General features: G+C 44.7%; 1 protein-coding gene across 1 annotated transcript; it reads left to right on the top strand.

Annotated features, from left to right (window-relative positions):
• The first annotated feature begins 727 nt into the window (after nucleotides 1–727).
• il17ra1a (interleukin 17 receptor A1a) lies at nucleotides 728–22,253 on the top strand. The gene is made up of 14 exons (XM_052503382.1): nucleotides 728–1,152; nucleotides 2,373–2,397; nucleotides 3,087–3,233; nucleotides 3,801–3,922; nucleotides 4,013–4,139; nucleotides 4,341–4,388; nucleotides 5,687–5,841; nucleotides 10,099–10,173; nucleotides 10,321–10,387; nucleotides 10,479–10,587; nucleotides 12,627–12,894; nucleotides 14,053–14,382; nucleotides 20,411–21,080; nucleotides 21,202–22,253. The coding sequence occupies exons 1-14, from the start codon at nucleotides 1,054–1,056 to the stop codon at nucleotides 21,939–21,941; spliced, it is 2,982 nt and encodes a 993-aa protein (XP_052359342.1). The 5' UTR covers nucleotides 728–1,053; the 3' UTR covers nucleotides 21,942–22,253.
• The last annotated feature ends 167 nt before the right edge of the window (nucleotides 22,254–22,420 follow it).

Here is a 22,420-nt window from a genome sequence, read left to right as displayed (position 1 = left end):
AGGGATTTTGTTACTATGATTAAATGCCAGGAATTGTGAAAAACTGAGTTTAAATGTATTTGGCTCAGGTATATGTAAACTTCAACTGTATATAGTTATCTAGTTATATATAGTTATATAGGTATGTAGTTATAGTTGTTTTTAGTTATTTAATTATACATAGTTATATATAGCTATCTAATAGTTATCTAGTTATATATAGTTATCTAGTTATATATAGTTATCTAGTTATATATAGTTATATATAGTTATCTAGTTATATATAGTTATCTAGTTATATATAGTTATCTAGTTATATATAGTTATATAGTTATGTAGTTATAGTTGTTTTTAGTTATTTAATTATACATAGTTATATATAATTATCTAATTATACATAGTTATCTAGTTATATATAGTTATCTAGTTATATAGTTAAATGTAGTTGTAGAATCTAAAAAGGTTATCAAATACAAATATGATAACTTGGAGTGAAACATGCCTAACTAGAAATACAAATGTGCAATGACTATAATACACGCGTACTGTATGAAACCTTCCCAAATAGCACCCTATTCCTTCATAGTGCACTACTTCTGGCCCGATCCCTATTGGACCTGGTTAAAAGTAGTGCACTACACAGGAAATAGGGTGCAATTTTGGGAGAACACCTATATACCCACGCACCTGACACACACAAAGTGGAAGGAAAGAAAATATTTCCAGTAGGTCAGGTGTTCTTTTCATTTGCATAACCACCAGGAAGTTACAGTAAGTTAACCATTTAGACGTCGTACCGACCTTCCTTCACGGGTAGTTCTGGGGATTTACCTTCATGAGACATTTCGTGGACTCATCGTGTGAATGGCATCTAATGTATTGTCTGTCTAGTGTAGCCTACTGTATTATACAGTAAATGCGCGTTTGTAGATTTGCAGATAGTTTTTCCTTTGTTTCAATCGTGACGTGTGCGCTACATTTATGATTCCCAATGACAATTGGAAATGTGTTGTTGTTTTTGAGCTGTGAAAATGATTTGCGGAAGGAAAGCTACTTGCTTTTGACCAAACGAAAATGAAGTTACTTCTCACGGTGGGATTGTTGTTGGCGTTTGTCTCTACTTCATCAAGTCTACGGATTTTGGAATGGCCCACACTAAACTGTACTCAAGAGGTAAATGACGACTGACTTTTAAAAATGTATTCGGCAAAAGAGTCAAACTCTCTCAGTGCATTTGCATCAGTACATCCGGCGGTGATTGGGAGTCCCGTAGTGCGGCGCACAATGGTCCCAGTCGTCCGGGGTAGGACGTTATTGTAAATAAGAATTTGTTCTTAATTAACTGACTTGCTTAGTTAAATAAAAGTTACATAAAAAAATAAAAGATGTAATTTGCCGTATCTATAATCCGTCCATCAGGCTGACTTGAATTATGCCTCAGGCTACTCATTTACTTGATCATAATAAGATAAATGTCTTATCAAAAGAGATGACTACTCATTCTATCATTCTTTGAAATTGTCATATTAACAAAAAAAAAATACCACTAAAGTACATTTATTTGTAAATCATTCAAAACTATTAAAGGACAAATGCAGCTGTTTAAAAAATAATAATAATCTAATTTACAGCCTTGTGATGTCACTGGGCAAGCCTTGTGATGTCACTGGGCAGGCCTTGTGATGTCACTGGGCAGGCCTTGTGATGTCACTGGGCAGGCCTTGTGATGTCACTGGGCAGGCCTTGTGATGTCACTGGGCAGGCCTTGTGATGTCACTGGGCAGGCCTTGTGATGACACTGGGCAGGCCTTGTGATGTCACTGGGCAGGCCTTGTGATGTCACTGGGCAGGCCTTGTGATGTCACTGGGCAGGCCTTGTGATGTCACTGGGCAGGCCTTGTGATGTCACTGGGCAGGCCTTGTGATGTCACTGGGCAGGCCTTGTGATGTCACTGGGCAGGTCTTGTGATGACACTGGGCAGGCCTTGTGATGTCACTGGGCAGGCCTTGTGATGTCACTGGGCAGGCCTTGTGATGTCACTGGGCAGGCCTTGTGATGTCACTGGGCAGGCCAACATTTCCAGTGGTCTTTTATGAACTAGTTTACCACCTGGCAGGCCAACACTCCATCCCGCTAAAACGGGCAGCCATTTCAGGAAGGCTTTTCAAACAGCTCTTTACACTAAAAAGGGCATTATCAACATTTTCACAATTTCAAATATTATTCCAACCTCATAGTGTGGAAATATATCTAAAACAGAGAGAAGTCAGGTTTGCGCCAGACTTAACAGAAATACACGATTAGTCCCATCGTACATTCTAAGTTGTTGTTGTTTCTTCTTCTATGGTTTTCATTTGCTCATGTGCCTGTGTGCATTCCTCTTTTTGTGCAGGGTTTGAGATGCGAAGCCAACATCAGTGAGTAGTATCTCTAAACGTACCGTAGACTGTTACTATTGGTCCACACAGTGTGGTTATTGTGTTCAGACCAGCTGGGATCACGGTTGCCTGGTTCCTTTATGATGTGATAGTCGATCACTTCCTTCATCAATAAGTGTAATAAAGATGGAAAACATTTCTGTTCAAAGTAGACATATTGGATTAAAATGCCCTCTGCTCCCCTCCTCCCCCTCCCCTCCCCTCCCATCTCCTCTTCTCTCCTCCCCCTCCCCTCCCATCTCCTCCCCTCTCCCCCTCCCATCTCCTCTTCTCTCCCCCTCCCCTCCCATCTCCCCCCCCCCCATCCCTCCCCCATCTCCTCTTCCCTCTCCCCCTCCCCTCCCATCTCCTCCCCTCTCCCCCCTCCCATCTCCTCTTCTCTCCTCCCCTCCCCTCTCCCCCCCCCCTTCCATCTCCTCCCCTCTCCCCCTCCCCTCCCATCTCCTCTCTCCTCCCCTCCCCTCCCATCTCCTCCCCTCTCCCCCTCCCCTCCCCCTCTCCTCCCCCTCCACTCCCATCTCCACCCCTCCCATCTCCTCGTCTCCCCTCGTCTCCCCTCCCATCTTCTCTTCTCTCCTTCCCTCCCCTCTCCCCCCTCCGCTCCCATCTCCACCCCTCTCCTCTCCTCCCATCTCCTCTCCTCCCCTCCCCTCCCCTCCCCTCCATAGATAACTGCCTGGATCCTGGGTGGTTGAAGCCTTGGCGCTACACTCCTAGCAGCCCAGTGAACCTAGAGGTGGAGCTGGACACTAGAAAAGATGAGGAGGGACACCTGGTGCCTGTTTTAGTGGCCCGATGGAAAGCTCAGGATGACGGTGGGTTGACTGGCCACTATCACAATGTCACATGACCTTGCCTCCCTATTAAAGCTCACTAAGCCATAGGGTGCTGTTTGTTACATGTGTAATAAGTGGAGAGGAGCACGAGAAGTATATCAGCACTTTGTGACTTTTACGTTTCTTCTTCACCTTCTCCTTCTTCTCCTTCTTCTTCTCCTTCACCTTCTTCACCTTCTTACTCTTCTTCACCTTCTCCTTCTTCACCTTCTCCTTCACCTTCTTCACCTTCTTACTCTTCTTCACCTTCTCCTTCTTCACCTTCTCCTTCACCTTCTTCACCTTCTTCACCTTCTTCACCTTCTTACTCTTCTTCACCTTCTTACTCTTCTTCACCTTCTTCACCTTCTACTCTTCACCTTCATCTTCTTCTCCTTCATCTTCTTCTCCTTCATCTTCTCCTTCATCTTTACCTTCACCTTCTTCTTCTACCCTTCTTCTTCTACCTTCACCTTCTTTACCCTTCTTCTTTCTTCTTCACCTTCTTCTTCACCTTCTTCTCCTTCTTCACCTTCTGCTTCATCTCCTCCTTCTTCTTCTCATCAGGAAGCATTAGTTCCCTGAAAGGAACAGAGCTTCATGTTTTGAAGGAAGCCACAAACCAGAATCTGTGTGTCCGGTACGAATTCTTCGACAAGATGTCCATGCGTAACCCAGCATATGAAAAGGTAGGACGGCATTACAAGAGATCAATTTAACGGCAAATATCCATTCTTACGTGACTCACCCTAGTAAACAGACTCTCTATTATCTCTCAGTGGTCTTTCTCCCTGGATCGAGTGGTGGTTGAACCCGGCCTGTCATACGTTGTCTCAGTCTCCAACCTCCCCAAACCCAACCTGAAACACTCTGGTTACAACATCGATAAACATATCACTGTGCCCGGTGAGAACCGTACATTTTGGTGAGATTAGTCAAACGCAGTGTAGAGACTTTGTACAGGAGTCTACTGTCTGTTCCTACTGCACATCGGATCGGCATCAACAGATTTTCATTCAATACCTGAAACATACTTTTTTATAATGTTTAAGTTCTAAATTCAATTCATTCATGAACAGTGAGGTAATAGATGTTATTTAACCTTAGATTGTAAAGATCCCAAGATTCAGAGGAGCAGGGTGTGTTTGGAGAGCGGTGAGTGACCAATCACATTACTGTTATATTATATGAGTGACCAATCACATTACTGTTATATTATATGAGTGACCAATCACATTACTGTTATATTATATGAGTGACCAATCACATTACTATTATATTATGTGAAGTGGTGATTGACCAATCACATTACTGTTATATTATATGAAGTGGTGATTGACCAATCACATTACTGTTTATATCATGTGAAGTGGTGATTGACCAATCACATTACTGTTTATATTATGTGAAGTGGTGATTGACCAATCACATGACTGTTATATTATGTGAAGTGGTGATTGACCAATCACATTACTGTTATATTATGTGAAGTGGTGATTGGTCAGTGGTTGTAATTAACATCTCGTTAAATAAACATCTTAAAATCAAGTCATACAGGTATAATGTTCATAGTGTATTATGACCGGTTCTTGACTTGGACTGAAACAGGTCCTAATTTTGGGTGCCGGTACTGTTTATACAGGAACTCCTCAATACCTTTATATAAATAAATCAAATAAATAGACAATAATAATCAAATCTAATATTCTATAAGATTTTTTTTTTTTTTTTTTTAATTTTAGTTTAGAACCAGGCAAGTCAGTTAAGAACATATTCTTATTTTCAGACGGCCTGGGAACAGTAGACTGCGTTCAGGTAGAACGTTCCAGTAGTGAACATTCCAGTAGTAGAACGGCTACACTCCAGTAGTAGAAACATTCCAAAGAACATTCCAGTGACCCTAGAACATTCCAGTAGTAGAATTCCAGTACTAGTAGTTCCAGTTTATACAGGAACTCCTCAATAACATTCCATATAAATAAATTCCAATAAATAGAACATTCCAGTAATTCAAATTCTAATATTCTATAAAGAACGTTCCAGTAGTTCCAGTAGTAGAACATTCCAGTAGTAGAACATTCCAGTAGTAGAACGTTCCAGTAGTAGAACGTTCCAGTAGTAGAACATTCCAGTAGTAGAACGTTCCAGTAGTAGAACGTTCCAGTAGTAGAACGTTCCAGTAGTAGAACGTTCCAGTAGTAGAACATTCCAGTAGTAGAACGTTCCAGTAGTAGAACGTTCCAGTAGTAGAACGTTCCAGTAGTAGAACGTTCCAGTAGTAGAACGTTCCAGTAGTAGAACATTCCAGTAGTAGAACGTTCCAGTAGTAGAACGTTCCAGTAGTAGAACACGTTCCAGTAGTAGAACGTTCCAGTAGTAGAACGTTCCAGTAGTAGAACGTTCCGGGATGCTGCTACTCAGTGCTGACACGGTTCCTTTGTTGCTGTGTGAAGGGAGTCTGTGGAGACCTAACACTACGCTGGAGCGGTCTGCTGGACCACAAGGCAGAACCACGCTCACTGTTGGGTTCAGTACAGACCAGCACTCACACAACTACAGAGTCTCACTACTGTGCTCCAGCAACAGACAATGGCAGGACACAGACATGGTATGGTTATTAATGTTATGAATGCCTTATGAATGCCTTATGAATGCCTTATGAATGCCTTATGAATGCCATATGAATGCCTTATGAACGTTGAATGCTTATGAATGCCATATGAATGCCTTTGAATGCTGTATGAATGCCATATGAATGCCTATGAATGCCTTATGAATGCCTTATGAATGCCACATGAAGAACCACGCTCACTGAATGCCTTATGAATGCCAGCACTGAATGCCTTAGAATGCCATCACTGAATGTGCTCCAGAATGCCATATGAATGCCATATGAATGCCTTATGAATGCCTTATGAATGCCTTATGAATGCCATATGAATGCCTTATGAATGCCATATGAATGCCATATGAATGCCTTATGAATGCCTTATGAATGCCTTATGAATGCCATATGAATGCCTTATGAATGCCATATGAATGCCTTATGAATGCCTTATGAATGCCATATGAATGCCATATGAATGCCTTATGAATGCCATATGAATGCCTTATGAATGCCTTATGAATGCCATATGAATGCCATATGAAGTCAATAGATATATGTAGGTTCCATTAACTGAATGCCTCCCGAGTGGTGCAGCTTATGAACTACCATCTCAATGCCTTAGAATGCCTGCAGAATGGTGCAGCGGTATGAACTGCATCTCAGTGCTAGATGCCATATGAATGCAGCTTCTGAATGCCTTATCTCATGCTAGAAGTCAATGCAGACCATATGTAGGTTCCCTTTAACTAATCTCAGTGCTAGAGGCGTCACTGCAGACCATGGTGCAGCGGTCTGAGGCACTACATCTCAGTGCTAGAGGCGTCACTGCAGACCCTGGTTCGATCCCGGGCTGTATCACAACTGGTCGTTGATCGGGAGTCCCGTAGGGCGGCGCACAATTGGCCCAGCGTCGTCCGGGTCAGGGGAGGGTTTGTCCGGGGTAGGCCGTCATCGTAAAATAACAATTTGTTCTGAACTGACATACCTAGTTAAATAAAAAAATAAATAAACTAAAGGCGTATCCCAAATGACACCCTACTCCCTATCAAGTGAACTACTTATAGGCTTCTGGTCAAAAGTAGTGTACTATATAGGGAATAGGGCTCTGGTCTATAGTAGTGTACAATATAGGGAATAGGGCTCTGGTCTATAGTAGTGCACTATATAGGTAATAGGGCTCTGGTCTATAGTAGTGTACAATATAGGGAATAGGGCTCTGGTCTATAGTAGTGCACTATATAGGGAATAGGGCTCTGGTCTAAAGTAGTGCACTAGGGAATAGGGCTCTGGTCTAAAGTAGTGTACTATATAGGGAATAGGGCTCTGGTCTAAAGTAGTGCACTATATAGGTAATAGGGCTCTGGTCTATAGTAGTGTACTATATAGGGAATAGGGCTCTGGTCTATAGTAGTGTGCTATATAGGGAATAGGGCTCTGGTCTAAAGTAGTGTACTATATAGGGAATAGGGCTCTGGTCTAAAGTAGTGCACTATATAGGGAATAGTGGCTCTAGGTCTGGTCTATAGTAGTGCAGTATATAGGGAATAGGGCTCTGGTCTATAGTAGTGTCACTATATAGGGAATAGGGCTCTGGTCTATAGTAGTGCACTATATAGGGAATAGGGCTCTGGTCTATAGTAGTGTACTATATAGGGAATAGGGCTCTGGTCTATAGTAGTGTACTATATAGGGAATAGGGCTCTGGTCTATAGTAGTGTACTATATAGGGAATAGGGCTCTGGTCTATAGTAGTGTACTATATAGGAATAGGGCTCTGGTCTATAGTAGTGTACTATATAGGGAATAGGGCTCTGGTCTATAGTAGTGTACTATATAGGGAATAGGGCTCTGGTCTATAGTAGTGACTATATAGGGATATAGGGAATAGGGCTCTGGTCTATAGTAGTGTACTATATAGGGAATAGGGCTCTGGTCTATAGTAGTGCACTATATAGGGAATAGGGCTCTGGTCTATAGTAGTGCACTATATAGGGAATAGGGCTCTGGTCTATAGTAGTGCACTATATAGGGAATAGGGCTCTGGTCTATAGTAGTGCACTATATAGGGAATAGGGCTCTGGTCTATAGTAGTGTACTATATAGGGAATAGGGCTCTGGTCTATAGTAGTGTACTATATAGGGAATAGGGCTCTGGTCTATAGTAGTGTACTATATAGGGAATAGGGCTCTGGTCTAAAGTAGTGTACTATATAGGGAATAGGGCTCTGGTCTATAGTAGTGTACTATATAGGGAATAGGGCTCTGGTCTAAAGTAGTGTACTATATAGGGAATAGGGCTCTGGTCTATAGTAGTGTACTATATAGGGAATAGGGCTCTGGTCTATAGTAGTGTACTATATAGGGAATAGGGCTCTGGTCTATAGTAGTGCACTATATAGGGAATAGGGCTCTGGTCTATAGTAGTGCACTATATAGGGAATAGGGCTCTGGTCTATAGTAGTGCACTATATAGGGAATAGGGCTCTGGTCTAAAGTAGTGCACTATATAGGGAATAGGGCTCTGGTCTAAAGTAGTGCACTATATAGGGAATAGGGCTCTGGTCTATAGTAGTGCACTATATAGGGAATAGGGCTCTGGTCTAAAGTAGTGCACTATATAGGGAATAGGGCTCTGGTCTATAGTAGTGCACTATATAGGGAATAGGGCTCTGGTCTAAAGTAGTGCACTATATAGGGAATAGGGCTCTGGTCTATAGTAGTGCACTATATAGGGAATAGGGCTCTGGTCTATAGTAGTGTACTATATAGGGAATAGGGCTCTGGTCTAAAGTAGTGCACTATATAGGGAATAGGGTGCTCTATTCGTTTTCTGTTGTTGACATCCTTCTCATTGCGTAAAGAACTGCATCATCAGCAGAATTGTGTCTGTTTCTCGCTACACCAAAGGACATCGGTACAGGAGACGTGTTGGTTTCCCTTCCAGTGGTTTGACCTAGAACATTTAGGTTTTCAAAGCGAGACACTGCACATCCTGTGAGACACTTCATCGCTGTGGTTCTGCCCCACATTCTAATCTTCTTCACACGTACAGAGCGTTCAGAAAGTATTCAGACTCCTTGACCTTTTTCCACATGTTGTTACGTTACAGCCTTATTCTAAAATGGATTACATTGTTTTTTTTACTCATCAATCTACACACAATACCCCATAATGACATCACAATACCCCATAATGACATCACAATACGCCATAATGACATCACAATACCCCATAATGACATCACAATACGCCATAATGACATCACAATACCCCATAATGACATCACAATACCCCATAATGACATCACAATACGCCATAATGACATCACAATATCCCATAATGACATCACAATACGCCATAATGACATCACAATATCCCATAATGACATCACAATATCCCATAATGATATCACAATACCCCATAATGACATCACAATACCCCATAATGACATCACAATATCCCATAATGACATCACAATACGCCATAATGACATCACAATATCCCATAATGACATCACAATACGCCATAATGACATCACAATATCCCATAATGACAACACAATATCCCATAATGACATCACAATACCCCATAATGAAAAAGCAAAAACAGTTTTTTAGAAATTGTATAAAAATAAAAAAAAGCCTGGAAATATCACATTTACATAAGTATTCAGTATTTTGTTGAAGCATCTTTGCTAGCGATGACAGCATCTATTCTTCTTGGGTATGACGCTACAAGCTTGGCAATCCTGTATTTGGGGAGTTTCTACCATTCTTCTCTGCAGATCCTCTCAAGCTCTGTCAAGTTAGATGGGGAGTGCACAGCTATTATCAGGTCTCTCCAGAGATGTTCGGTCGGGTTCAAGTCTAAGCTCTGGTTGGTCCACTCAAGGACATTCAGAGACTTGTCCCAAAGCCACTCCTGTGTTGTCTTGGCTGTGTATTATGGTTGGAAGGTGAACCTTGTCTGATGTCATTTTCACGGGATATTGTGATGTCATTACGGGATATTGTGATGTCATTACGGGATATTGTGATGTCATTATCTTTCCCCTATTGTGTTTAGGCCCTGAGGGACAAATGATGCAATCCATTTTAGAACAAGGCTGTCACATAACCAAATCTGGAATGGTCTGAAGACCGTTAGAAAGGGCTGTCATGACTGCTTTTTAGTGAGGCACTGTGTACCTGTAGTCTGTGATGTAGAGATCCAGTAGAAAGATACGGGAGTTCATATATCTTATGTTTTCCCTTTAAGACCAACCAGACGTGGCTGAATGTAGTGTTTGACCTGGAGAAGTGGCCCCAGACCTGTTGCTATTTTGATGTGGAGGTAAGTCCTCCTTTACAACTTTACAACCTACTTGTGTTTCCGTCAAACAGCTCGGCAGTGTTCAGCAATGCTATAGACATTCATGTTGTTGATCTGTTGTGTGTACCCGATAGTGGCCTAGTAAAAGCTTCGTTTTCGTCCTACTAGATCCATCCGTTTTTTAGCCGTTGCAACAACGACTGTGTACGACGAAGGAAAACGTTTAACATATGTGGTAGGTTAATCAACAAGTCTATTATATTACATGGTTAAAAATTAGGATAGATTTCATGTTCTCCACTAACAACATGCTGATGTGATTTCAGAGACCTCTCCAACTGTGTTAACGGGAGATTCTTCATCTCCTAAAGTCCACACAGCCGTAGCAGCCGCGATGGTGCTGCTGCTCGGTGGAATGGTCTGTTGTCTCGACTGAGGGACAAATGACGGACCATTTTAGAACAAGGTGAGTTGAGGAGAGATGCCAAATCGAAAACAGGGAATTATCGGTCACTTATTATCTCTCGCTTAGGCATCTACCTGTAGTCTGTGATTATCCAGTAGAAAGATACGGGAGTTCATATATCTTATGTTTTCCCTTTAAGCCACTTATGGCTATCTGTCAGTGTTATTATCCCCAGACCTCTCACCTATTATCTCTCAACCTTATGTTTCCTCAAACTTAATATCTCTCACTTATTATCTCTTGATCTGTTGTATCTCTCACCTAGTAATCTCTCACTTATTATCGCTCACTTATTATACGAAGAAGGAAAACGTTATTAGGTCTCTCAACAAGTTATTATATTACATGGTTAAAAATTAGGATAGACTTATTCTCTCAATGGTATTATCTACTCAAAGAAAGGTATTATCGCTCCATTATCTCTCACTTATTATCGCTCACTTATTATCTCTCACTTATTATCTCTCGCTTATTATCTCTCACTTATTATCTCTCACTTATTATCTCTCGCTTATTATCTCTCACTTATTATCTCTCACTTATTATCTCTCACTTATTATCGCTCACTTATTATCTCTCACTTATTATCGCTCACTTATTATCTCTCACTTATTATCTCTCACTTATATCTCTCACTTATTATCTCTCGCTCACTTATTATCTCTCTCTCACTTATTATCGCTCACTTAATATCTCTCACTTATTATCTCTCACTTATTATCTCTCACTTAATATCTCTCACTTATTATCTCTCACTTATTATCTCTCACTTATTATCTCTCACTTATTATCGCTCACTTATTATCTCTCACTTATTATCTCTCACTTATTATCTCTCACTTATTATCTCTCACTTATTATCGCTCACTTATTATCTCTCACTTATTATCGCTCACTTATTATCTCACTTAATATCTCTCACTTATTATCGTCTCACTTAATATCTCTCACTTATTATCTCTCACTTTATTATCTCTCACTTATTATCTCTCACTTATTATCTCTCACTTATTATCGCTCACTTATTATCTCTCACTTATTATCGCTCACTTATTATCTCTCACTTATTATCTCTCTCTCACTTATTATCTCTCACTTATTATCTCTCACTTATTATCGTTCACTTAATATCTCTCACTTATTATCGCTCACTTATTATCTCTCACTTAATATAGCTCACTCAATATCTCTCACTCAAAATGTATTGGAAATCGGTTATTCAGTTCTCCTTCGTGACAAACAAGTTATTTTGACAAGTCTCTATTTGACTTACTTTGGCTGTTCAGAAATGAAGGCATATATAATATGTATATAATATGCTTCATTACTGTACGGGCATGTAGCCATAACTAAATGCATGACATTAATTAAGACATTAGCAGAATAGGATCGTTAAGAAATGAGGATGGATTTTGGGACTAAATGGTCCGTGGGAGGAGAGGAGGAGCATCAATCTGACTTCCTGTTTCATGTTTCTAGTTGATACTTTTATTGCTATCTTCTTGTTCTCTTTTTTCATTTTCTCATTATTCTCTTTATTGCTCTTTCTCCTCCTCTCCCTCCCTTCTCTCTCTCTCTCCCTCCCTTCCCTCTCTCTCTCCCTCCCTACCTCCATCTCTCTCTTTCCCTCCCCTCCTTCCCTCTCTGTCTTTCTCTGTCTCTCCCTCCCTTCCCTCCCCTCCCTACCTCCATCTCTCTCTTTCCCTCCCCTCCCTCCTTCCCTCTGTCTCTCCATCTCTACCTCCCTTCCCTCTCTCTCTCCCTCTCTACCTCCATCTCTTTCTCTTTCCCTCCCCTCCTTCCCTCTCTGTCTCTGTCTCTCCCTCCCTTCCCTCCCCTCCTCCCCTCTCTGTCTTTCTCTGTCTCTCCCTCCCTTCCCTCTCTCGCTCCCTCCCTACCTCCATCTCTCTCTCTCTCCCTCCCCTCCTCCCCTCTCTGTCTCTCCATCTCTCCCTCCCTTCCCTCTCTCGCTCCCTCCCTACCTCCATCTCTCTCTCTCTCCCTCCCCTCCTTCCCTCTCTGTCTCTCCTTCAGTCCCACCAGGCCCCTATCCCCCAGCTGTAGAGCCAGAGGCCCAGACTCCTCATCTCCCCAGGGTTCCTCCCAAGGTGTTGGTGATCTACTCTCAGGACCATCCTCTCTACAGGAAGATAGTCCTGAAGCTCTGTGCCTTCCTCCAGGCCAAGTGTGGAACTGAGGTTGTGTTGGACCTCCTAGACACAACCTGGCTGGGCACTGTGGGGAGACTACCCTGGCTGGAGTGGCAGAGACAACAGGTGGGTAGACACCAGGAGTGCTGATCTAGGATCAGGTGTCCCTTGTTCATGTAATATCCATCAATATAATCTAAAAGGCTAAACTGCTCCTAGATCAGTTGTCCTACTCTGAAACGCTTTATACATACAGGCCCAGTAGAGAAGAGGACTAGACGGTTAGGAAGTAAAAGTGTTGTTGGTTTCAGACCCTGTACCGTTGTTCTCTTTAGCAAGGACAAAAATCTGTTTCCACAGATGGATAGATTGATGAATCTGTCTCTCCCCTCTCTTCTCTTCTCTCCCCTCCCCTCCCCTCTCTCCTCTCCTCTACCCTCCCCTCCCCTCTCTTCTCTTCTTTTATTTTCTTCTCTTCTCTCCTATCCCCTCTCCTCTCCTCTCCTCTCCTCTCCTCTCCTCTCTCTTCTCTTCTCTCCTCTCCCTCTCCTCCCCTCCCCTCCCCTCTCTTCTCTTCTTTTATTTTCTACTCTTCTCTCCTCTCCTCTTATTCTCTCCTCTCCCCTCCCCTCTCTTCCCTTCTTTTATTTTCTACTCTTCTCTCCTCTCCTCCTATTTTCTCCTCTCCTCTTCTTTTGCCTTCTCCTCTCTTCTGTCCCCCTCTTTTCTTCTTCTCTTCTCCTCTTTTTTCTTTTATTGTCTTCTCTCCTCTCCTCTCCTTTTTTTATTCTCTCCTCTTCTCTCCTCTCCTCTTATTCTCTCCTCTCCTCCCCCTCTCTCCTCTCCTCTCCTCTTATTCTCTCCTCTCCTCCCCCTCTCTCCTCTCCTCTTATTCTCTCCTCTCCTCCCCCTCTCTCCTCTTCTCTCCTCTCCTCTTATTCTCTCCTCTCCTCCCCCTCTCTCCTCTTCTCTCCTCTCCCTCTCTCCTCTTCTCTCCTCTCCCTCTCTTCTCTCCTCTCCCTCTCTCCTCTTCTCTTCCCTCCTCTCCTCTCTTGTCCTCTCCTCCCCCTCTCTCCTCTTCTCTTTCCCTCCTCTCCTCTCTTGTCCTCTCCTCCCCCTCTCTCCTCTTCTCTTCTCTCCTCCCCCTCTCTTCTCTTCCCTCCTCTCCTCTCTTGTCCTCTTCTCTCCTCTTCTCTTTCCTCCTCTCCTCTCTTGTCCTCTTCTCTCCTCCCCCTCTCTTCTCTTCTCTCCTCTCCTCTTCCTCTCTCCGCTTCTTTCCTACAGGTCAACAAATCATCAGACAAGATCCTGATCCTCTGTTCTCGTGGCGTCCAGGCCAAGTGGAGGGCGATGTGTGGCCAGAGTCGTGTGACGTTAAGAGAGGACCTCCGGTCGCCCATCGACGACATGCTGACGCCGGCCCTCAACCTCTTCCTGCCCGACATGCAGCAGGCCGCCGCGCTGGGGAAGTACATGGTGGCCTACTTTGACGAGGTCGGCAGCGAGCGAGACGTGCCGTCTGTCTTCGACATCGCTGTGAAGTACAAGCTGATGAAGCACTTTGAGGAGCTCTGCTTCAGGATCCTGGACCAGGAGAAGTACGCACCGGGACAGGTCAGTTTGTTGATGGGATCTCCCTATGCTTCCTGCCTGGTCTGTTGTTCTGTACCCTAGTGTATGGGACAGGTACGGCCAGTCTGGTCCCAGCTTTCTAAAGGTAATAGTTGGGGGACGCACGATATATCGGTGAAAACATCAGAATCGGACGATATTAGCTAAAAAATGACGACATCTGTATCGGCCCGATGTCTTGTTTAACGTCGATGTTAAAAACCGGATGGCATAGCTGACGTGTCATACCTATATAACGTACCTACATAACGTACCTACATAACGTACCTATATAACGTACCTACATAACGTACCTACATAACGTAGGTACAGGACGTAATTCTAACCTAACGTCCACAATGTCTGCTGTGTGGATCGAGCAGACAGCACCGGTACACACTACAAAGTGTGCTATTTTTCAGATGTTGCCCTACCGGATAACGTAATAATAGCGTCACTGCTATTAGCTTCACGACACACTATGGAACGCCGTTTGGGTCTTTGAGTGTCAAAAACGATACAGTAGCTCTGTCAAAGCTGTACAAAAAAGTCTGAAAACATCCAAACACCGGCCACGAACGATGTGTTTTCAATACCTACATAACGTTGGTACATAGTTCCCGCATCAGCCCAGTCAAAACTGTTCGCTGCTCTGGCCCCCAATGGTGGAACAAACTCCCTCATAACGCCAGGACAGCGGAGTCAATCACCACCTTCCGGAGACACAGCAACCCCACCTCTTCAAGGAATACCTAGGATAGGGTAAGTAAGGGTAATCCTAATCCCCCTGGTAATAAAATAATTTGATTTAGATGCAAGTGGCTGTTCCACTGGTTGTCATAAGGTGTATGCCTAGTTGTAAGTCGCTCTGGATAAGAGCGTCTGCTAAATGACTTAAATGTAAATGTAAATGTAATAAAGCATCATTTGTTCGACCTACAACTTCTGGGTACCTAGCTAGCTTTAGCTTGGTACCTAGCTAGCTTTAGCTTGGTACCTAGTTAGCTTTAGCTTGGTACCTAGTTAGCTTTAGCTTGGTACCTAGTTAGCTTTAGCTTGGTACCTAGTTAGCTTTAGCTTGGTACCTAGCTAGCTTTAGCTTGGTACCTAGTTAGCTTTAGCTTGGTACCTAGCTAGCTTTAGCTTGGTACCTAGTTAGCTTTAGCTTGGTACCTAGCTAGCTTTAGCTTGGTACCTAGTTAGCTTTAGCTTGGTACCTAGCTAGCTTTAGCTTGGTACCTAGTTAGCTTTAGCTTGGTACCTAGCTAGCTTTAGCGTAGTACCTAGTTAGCTTTAGCTTGGTACCTAGCTAGCTTTAGCTTGGTACCTAGTTAGCTTTAGCTTGGTACCTAGTTAGCTTTAGCTTGGTACCTAGCTAGCACCAATACAACCAGCCTGAAAACAATGACCAGTAGAAACTGCAGCCATTTTCATTATTCTTAGCAATGATTTAGGAATCCTTGTGAGTAAGTATTAGCTAGGTAGCCACTTGGTTGTTCGACTATTGAAATTGTACTTCAGTTCATGAAAATAAATAGCTAGCCAGCTACTTAACCCTGTTGCCCAAAGCTAACGTTATAAGAGCTAACGTTATAAGCAGCCAGCTAGCTTCATCTGGCTAGTGAGGCTCGACCGGACCGGGTTATGTGTTGTGAAGCTAGCCACAATAAGGAATTAGGCACAATTAGTGGACTTTGCGGTTTGCCTTCAAAATAAAAGTACCTCTTTGAAAGTGAGGCAGAAGGTTACAATTGGTGGAGTCACATATTTAGACTAGATAATGTTAAACAAGGTTGGAATGTGAAGCAATGAAATGGGGTATCAGTCTACTCGGTGACATCCATGCCCAAAAATGTTCTATGGGATTGAGGTCAGGGCTTTGTGATGGCCACTCCAATACCTTGACTTTGTTGTCCTTTAGCCATTTTGCCACGACTTTGGAAGTATGCTTGGGGTCATTGTCCATTTGGAAGACCCATTTTTGACCAAGCTTTAACTTCCTGACTGATGTCTTGAGATGTTGTTTTAATATATCCACATAATTTTCCTCCCTCATGATGCCATCTATTTTGTGAAGTGCACCAGTCCGTCCTCCTGCAGCAAAGCACCCCCACAACATGAGGCTGCCACCCCCCGTGCTTCACGGTTTTGATGGTGTTCTTCGGCTTGCAAGCCTCCCCCTTTTTCCTCCAAACATAACGATGGTCATTATGGCCAAACAGTTCTATTTTTGTTTCATCAGACATCAGACATTTCTCCAAAAAGTACGATCTTTGTCCCGATGTGCAGTTGCAAACCGTAGTCTGGCTTTTTATGGCAGTTTTGGAGCAGTGTCTTCTTCCTTGCTGAGTGGCCTTTCAGGTTATGTCGATATATGACTGGTTTGACTGTGGATATAGATACTTCTGTACCTGTTTCCTCCAGCATCTTCACAAGGTCCTTTGCTGTTGTGGGATTGATTTGCACCTTTCGCTCCAAAGTACGTTCATCTCCAGGAGACAGAACGAGTCTCCTTCCTGAGCGGTATGACGGCTGGGTGGTCCCATGGTGTTTATACTTGTGTACTATTGTTTGTACAGATGAACGTGGCACCTTCAGGTGTTTGTAAATTGCTTCCAAGGATGAACCAGACTTGTGGAGGTCTACAATTGTTTTCTGAGGTCTTGGCTGATTTCTTTTGATTTTCCCATGGTGTCAAGCAAAGAGGCACTGAGTTTGAAGGTAGGCCTTAAAATACATCCACAGGTACACCTCCAATTGACTCAAATTATGTCAATCAGCCTATCAGAAGCTTCTAAAGCCATGACATCATTTTCTGGAATTTTCCAAGCTGTTTAAAGGCACAGTCAACTTAGTGTATGTAAACTTCTGACCCACTGCAATTGTGATACAGTGAATTATAAGTGAAATAATCTGTCTGAAAACAATTGTTGGAAAAATGACTTGTGTCATGCACAAAGTAGATGTCCTAACCGACTTGCCAAAACTATAATTTGTTAACAAGAAATTTGTGGAGTGGTTTTAATGACTCCAACCTAAGTGTATGTAAACAACTGTAGCTATATATGTAGCTAGCTAACGCTACTTAACCCTGTTGCCTGTCCTAGCTAGCTGACGATACTTAACCCTGTTGCCTGTCCTAGCTAGCTGACGATACTTAACCCTGTTGCTTGTCCTAGCTAGCTAACGATACTTAACCCTGTTGCCTGTCCTAGCTAGCTGACGATACTTAACCCTGTTGCCTGTCCTAGCTAGCTGACGATACTTAACCCTGTTGCCTGTCCTAGCTAGCTAACGATACTTAACCCTGTTGCCTGTCCTAGCTAGCTGACGATACTTAACCCTGTTGCCTGTCCTAGCTAGCTGACGATACTTAACCCTGTTGCTTGTCCTAGCTAGCTAACGATACTTAACCCTGTTGCCTGTCCTAGCTAGCTGACGATACTTAACCCTGTTGCCTGTCCTAGCTAGCTAACAATAACTACTGAAACAGATTGTCGTGTTGAGATGTCTTTGGGGAATAACATTGTTTGCATCCCATCAGTTAGCTAGCTTTTTAAAAATGACCAGCACTGTAGGTGCGCGAGACAACTTTACCAGCTTCATAGCATAACTGTACGTATCGATGAATCGTTGTGACACATGAAATACGAGTGATCGTCTAATCAATGTGTCATAACTACGTTAAAAAAAATGAATGCATTAAATTATTAAGTGACAGATAAGATGCTAGCTTCTCCATTACGTTGAATGTATTATTGTACCAGAACTCTCATGGCTGAGGAAGCTCTTTATGTGGACCTTCTGTAAGTTGGTAAGCATGGCGCTTCTCCATTATGTTGAATTCACCACCCATATGTAGAATGTATGCACACATGACTGTAAGTCGCTTTGGATAAAAGCGTCTGCTAAATGGCATATAATATATATATTTGATTTTTTTCTCAAATGTTGTTCACAAATTTGTTTTACATCCCTGTTAGTGAGCATATTCTCTTTTGCCAAGATAATCCATCTACCTGACAGGTGTGGCATATCAAGAAGCTGATTAAACAGCATGATCATTACACAGGTGCACCTTGTGCTGGGAACAATAAAAGGGCCACTTAAAAAATGTGCTGAGGAATATTTATGTCTGTAATAAAGCCCTTTTGTGGGGGAAAAACACATTCTGATTAACTGGGCCTGGCTCCTTAGTGGATGGGCCTGGCTCCTTAGTGGGTGGCCCTGGCTCCTTAGTGGATGGGCCTGGCTGCCAAGTGGGTGGGCCTGGCTCCTTAGTGGATGGGCCTGGCTCCTTAGTGGGTGGGCCTGGCTCCTTAGTGGGTGGGCCTGGCTCCTTAGTGGATGGGCCTGGCTCCTGACTGGGTGGGCCTGGCTCCTTAGTGGATGGGCCTGGCTCCTTAGTGGATGGGCCTGGCTCCTTAGTGGATGGGTCTGGCTCCTTAGTGGGTGGGCCTGGCTCCTTAGTGGGTGGGCCTGGCTGCCAAGTGAAGGGGCCTGGCTCTTGATTAACTGGGCCTGCCTGCCAAGTGGGTGGGCCTGGCTCCTTAGTGGATGGGCCTGGCTCCTTAGTGGGTTGGCCTGGCTCCTTAGTGGATGGGCCTGGCTCCTTTGGGTGGGCCTGGCTGGCAATGGGTGGGCCTGGCTCCTGATTAACTGGGCCTGGCTCCTTAGTGGGTGGCTGGCTGCCAAGTGGGTGGGCCTGGCTCAGTGGGTGGGTCTGGCTGCCAAGTGGGTGGGCCTGGCTCCTGATTAACTGGGCCTGGCTCCTTAAAAATGGGTGGGCCTGGCTGGAATATTTGGGCCTGGCTCTGATTAACTGGGCCTGGCTTTGTGGGGGGCCTGGCTGGCATTAACTGGGCCTGGCTCCTTAGTGGATGGGCCTGGCTCCTTAGTGGGTGGCCCTGGCTCCTTAGTGGATGGGCCTGGCTGCCAAGTGGGTGGGCCTGGCTCCTTAGTGGATGGGCCTGGCTCCTTAGTGGGTGGGCCTGGCTCCTTAGTGGGTGGGCCTGGCTCCTTAGTGGATGGGCCTGGCTCCTTAGTGGGTGGGCCTGGCTCCTTAGTGGATGGGCCTGGCTCCTTAGTGGATGGGCCTGGCTCCTTAGTGGATGGGCCTGGCTCCTTAGTGGGTGGGCCTGGCTCCTTAGTGGGTGGGCCTGGCTGCCAAGTGGGTGGGCCTGGCTCTTGATTAACTGGGCCTGCCTGCCAAGTGGGTGGGCCTGGCTCCTTAGTGGATGGGCCTGGCTCCTTAGTGGGTTGGCCTGGCTCCTTAGTGGATGGGCCTGGCTCCTTAGTGGGTGGGCCTGGCTGGCAAGTGGGTGGGCCTGGCTCCTGATTAACTGGGCCTGGCTCCTTAGTGGGTGGGTCTGGCTGCCAAGTGGGTGGGCCTGGCTCCTTAGTGGGTGGGTCTGGCTGCCAAGTGGGTGGGCCTGGCTCCTGATTAACTGGGCCTGGCTCCTTAGTGGGTGGGCCTGGCTGGCAAGTGGGTGGGCCTGGCTCCTGATTAACTGGGCCTGGCTCCTTAGTGGGTGGGCCTGGCTGGCAAGTGGGTGGGCCTGGCTCCTGATTGACTGGGCCTGGCTCCTTAGTGGGTGGGTCTGGCTGCCAAGTGGGTGGGCCTGGCTCCTTAGTGGGTGGGTCTGGCTGCCAAGTGGGTGGGCCTGGCTCCTGATTAACTGGGCCTGGCTCCTTAGTGGGTGGGCCTGGCTGGCAAGTGGGTGGGCCTGGCTCCTGATTAACTGGGCCTGGCTCCTTAGTGGGTGGGCCTGGCTGCCAAGTGGGTGGGCCTGGCTCCTGATAAACTGGGCCTGGCTGCCAAGTGGGTGGGCCTATGCCCCCCACCCACGGCTGTGCCCCTGCCCAGTCATGTGAAATCCACAGATTATGGCCCAATAAATGTATTTCCATTTACTGATTTCCTGATATGAACTGTAACTCAGTAAAATCTTCAAAGTTGTTGCATTTATATTTTTTTTGTTCAGTATATTTTGAACGTGTCAAATAAAATGAATGATTTAATTCAAATCAGGTCAGCCACATCGAGGGGATCGGAGTGGAAGAGTACTTCAAATGTCCATCGGGGAGGGATCTGCGTGACGCCATCGAAGCCTTCCAGGCGTTCCAGTTAGAGAACCCAGACTGGTTTGAACAGGAGTGTGTTGACATCAACGCAGAGGAGGAAGTGTTCGCAGTAACAGAGTATGACGCTCTACTGGAAAAGCCGGTCGCGCCTGTTCTAGAGTTTGTTCCAGAATACAGGAATGGGCCACCTGTTCTAGAGTTTGTTCCAGAATACAGGAAGGGGCCACCTGTTCTAGAGTTTGTTCCAGAGTTCAGGAATGGGCCACCTGTTCTAGAGTTTGTTCCAGAATACATTAATGGGCCACCTGTTCTAGAGTTTGTTCCAGAATACATTAATGGGCCACCTGTTCTAGAGTTTGTTCCAGAATACAGGAAGGGGCCACCTGTTCTAGAGTTTGTTCCAGAATACAGGAATGGGCCACCTGTTCTAGAGTTTGTTCCAGAATACAGGAAGGGGCCACCTGTTCTAGAGTTTGTTCCAGAGTACAGGAAGGGGCCACCTGTTCTAGAGTGTGTTCCAGAATACAGGAAGGGGCCTCCAATCTCCAGCTATGATGTAGAGATCAATGAAGACAGCCAGGGAGTCCGGGTCTCGACTCCTGAAGTGAAACTGGAAGGTAAGGTTATCAGAGGGGAGTGGAATAATAGCACAAACAGACTGGTGCCCAGGCTAAAGGGGTTTGGTACAACAGAAGAAATGTCTGTCTGGGAGGTATTAATAAAGTCATCTTCTTCCAGGTCATGGGACGTGTGTGCTGGAGCTTCTTCCAAGGGTCAACTCCGACAGCCACCAGGTGTACCCGTCATACCCAGTCGTTGAGGCCCCACCCGGGGTACTTAACTCTGATCTGCACCCCAATGCCCTGGAGAGTCAACCCTGTGGGTTGTCAGATCTTCTCCCGAGTGAGCCACCCTTGGCCAGAGAGAACTGTCTCCACCTACAGGAGAGGTGGGGAACAGCAGACCGTTGCCCTCTAGAGAACGAGGAAGAGGAGGAGGCATACAGTCCTTCTTGTCAACCCTCTGTTGACACCCTGGAACAACTCATGTCTCTCCAGCTGTCACTCTGTGGTCTCAGTGGTATCCCAGAAATCACCTCTGTGTCCACAGAGAACGGCTACCTATCACAACCGCGTGGAGAGATGGACCTATCACTTCCTGTCAAGATGGGCCAATCACATCTGTCCTTCAGCTCCATCCAGGTTACCCCACCCGTACCAATGGATATTCAGATTCAGTACCTCCCTCCCCTGCCAGAGATAACCCACTCCCAGCCGGTAGAGATGGAGGAGGGTGGTGGGGAGGTGATGAAGCCTGTTGCCCAGGAGAAGAGACCCATCAGTGGGTCAGACCTGGGATATATCTCCAGGAGCTCCTTCCAACAGGACTCTTCTGTCCACTACCCTGTAGGAGAGGACAGCGACAATCCACTGGTGACACTGGCCAGGCTACAACAGGCTCTCTACCTAAACAATTAAATAGTCTGGCTTCTGCAATAAAATGAGGAGAGAACGTTCTAGAAAACGGGTGTTAAATCATATATCCTCTGGATCGTAAACACGTTAGTTGTTCACGGCATCGTCTTTTCATATTGTTATAACACTATTGTCTATAAAAGGTTTTTCCTGATTTCCTGTTTGAAATGATGAACACATCTGGAGTCAATGAATCAGCCAATGGGTTTGTTCGGCATAATCTGTATATTTAGTTCTGACATCACTTCCTTATTTATATCTGGTTGTACAGGACAATAAAAAAAGTGATCGTGTCCATATTTCAGATATACACAACATTCTACACGTAGAATTGTCTTTCTGTAAACAATAACCAGTTTCTGTATTCCTGTACACTATTTTGGGAATCAAGATTTTTTTTTTTGTTGTCCCAAATAGCACACCTGTTCCCTACATAGTGCACTACTTTTGACCAGAGCCCTGTGGGCACAAGCCTCAAATAG

The sequence above is a fragment of the Oncorhynchus keta genome, unplaced genomic scaffold, assembly GCF_023373465.1.
Source record: "Oncorhynchus keta strain PuntledgeMale-10-30-2019 unplaced genomic scaffold, Oket_V2 Un_contig_17309_pilon_pilon, whole genome shotgun sequence".
In the NCBI taxonomy this organism is placed as follows: domain Eukaryota; kingdom Metazoa; phylum Chordata; class Actinopteri; order Salmoniformes; family Salmonidae; genus Oncorhynchus; species Oncorhynchus keta.
The sequence above is the reverse complement of the archived record's forward strand: the minus strand, read 5'-3'. Positions and strand labels throughout refer to the sequence as shown.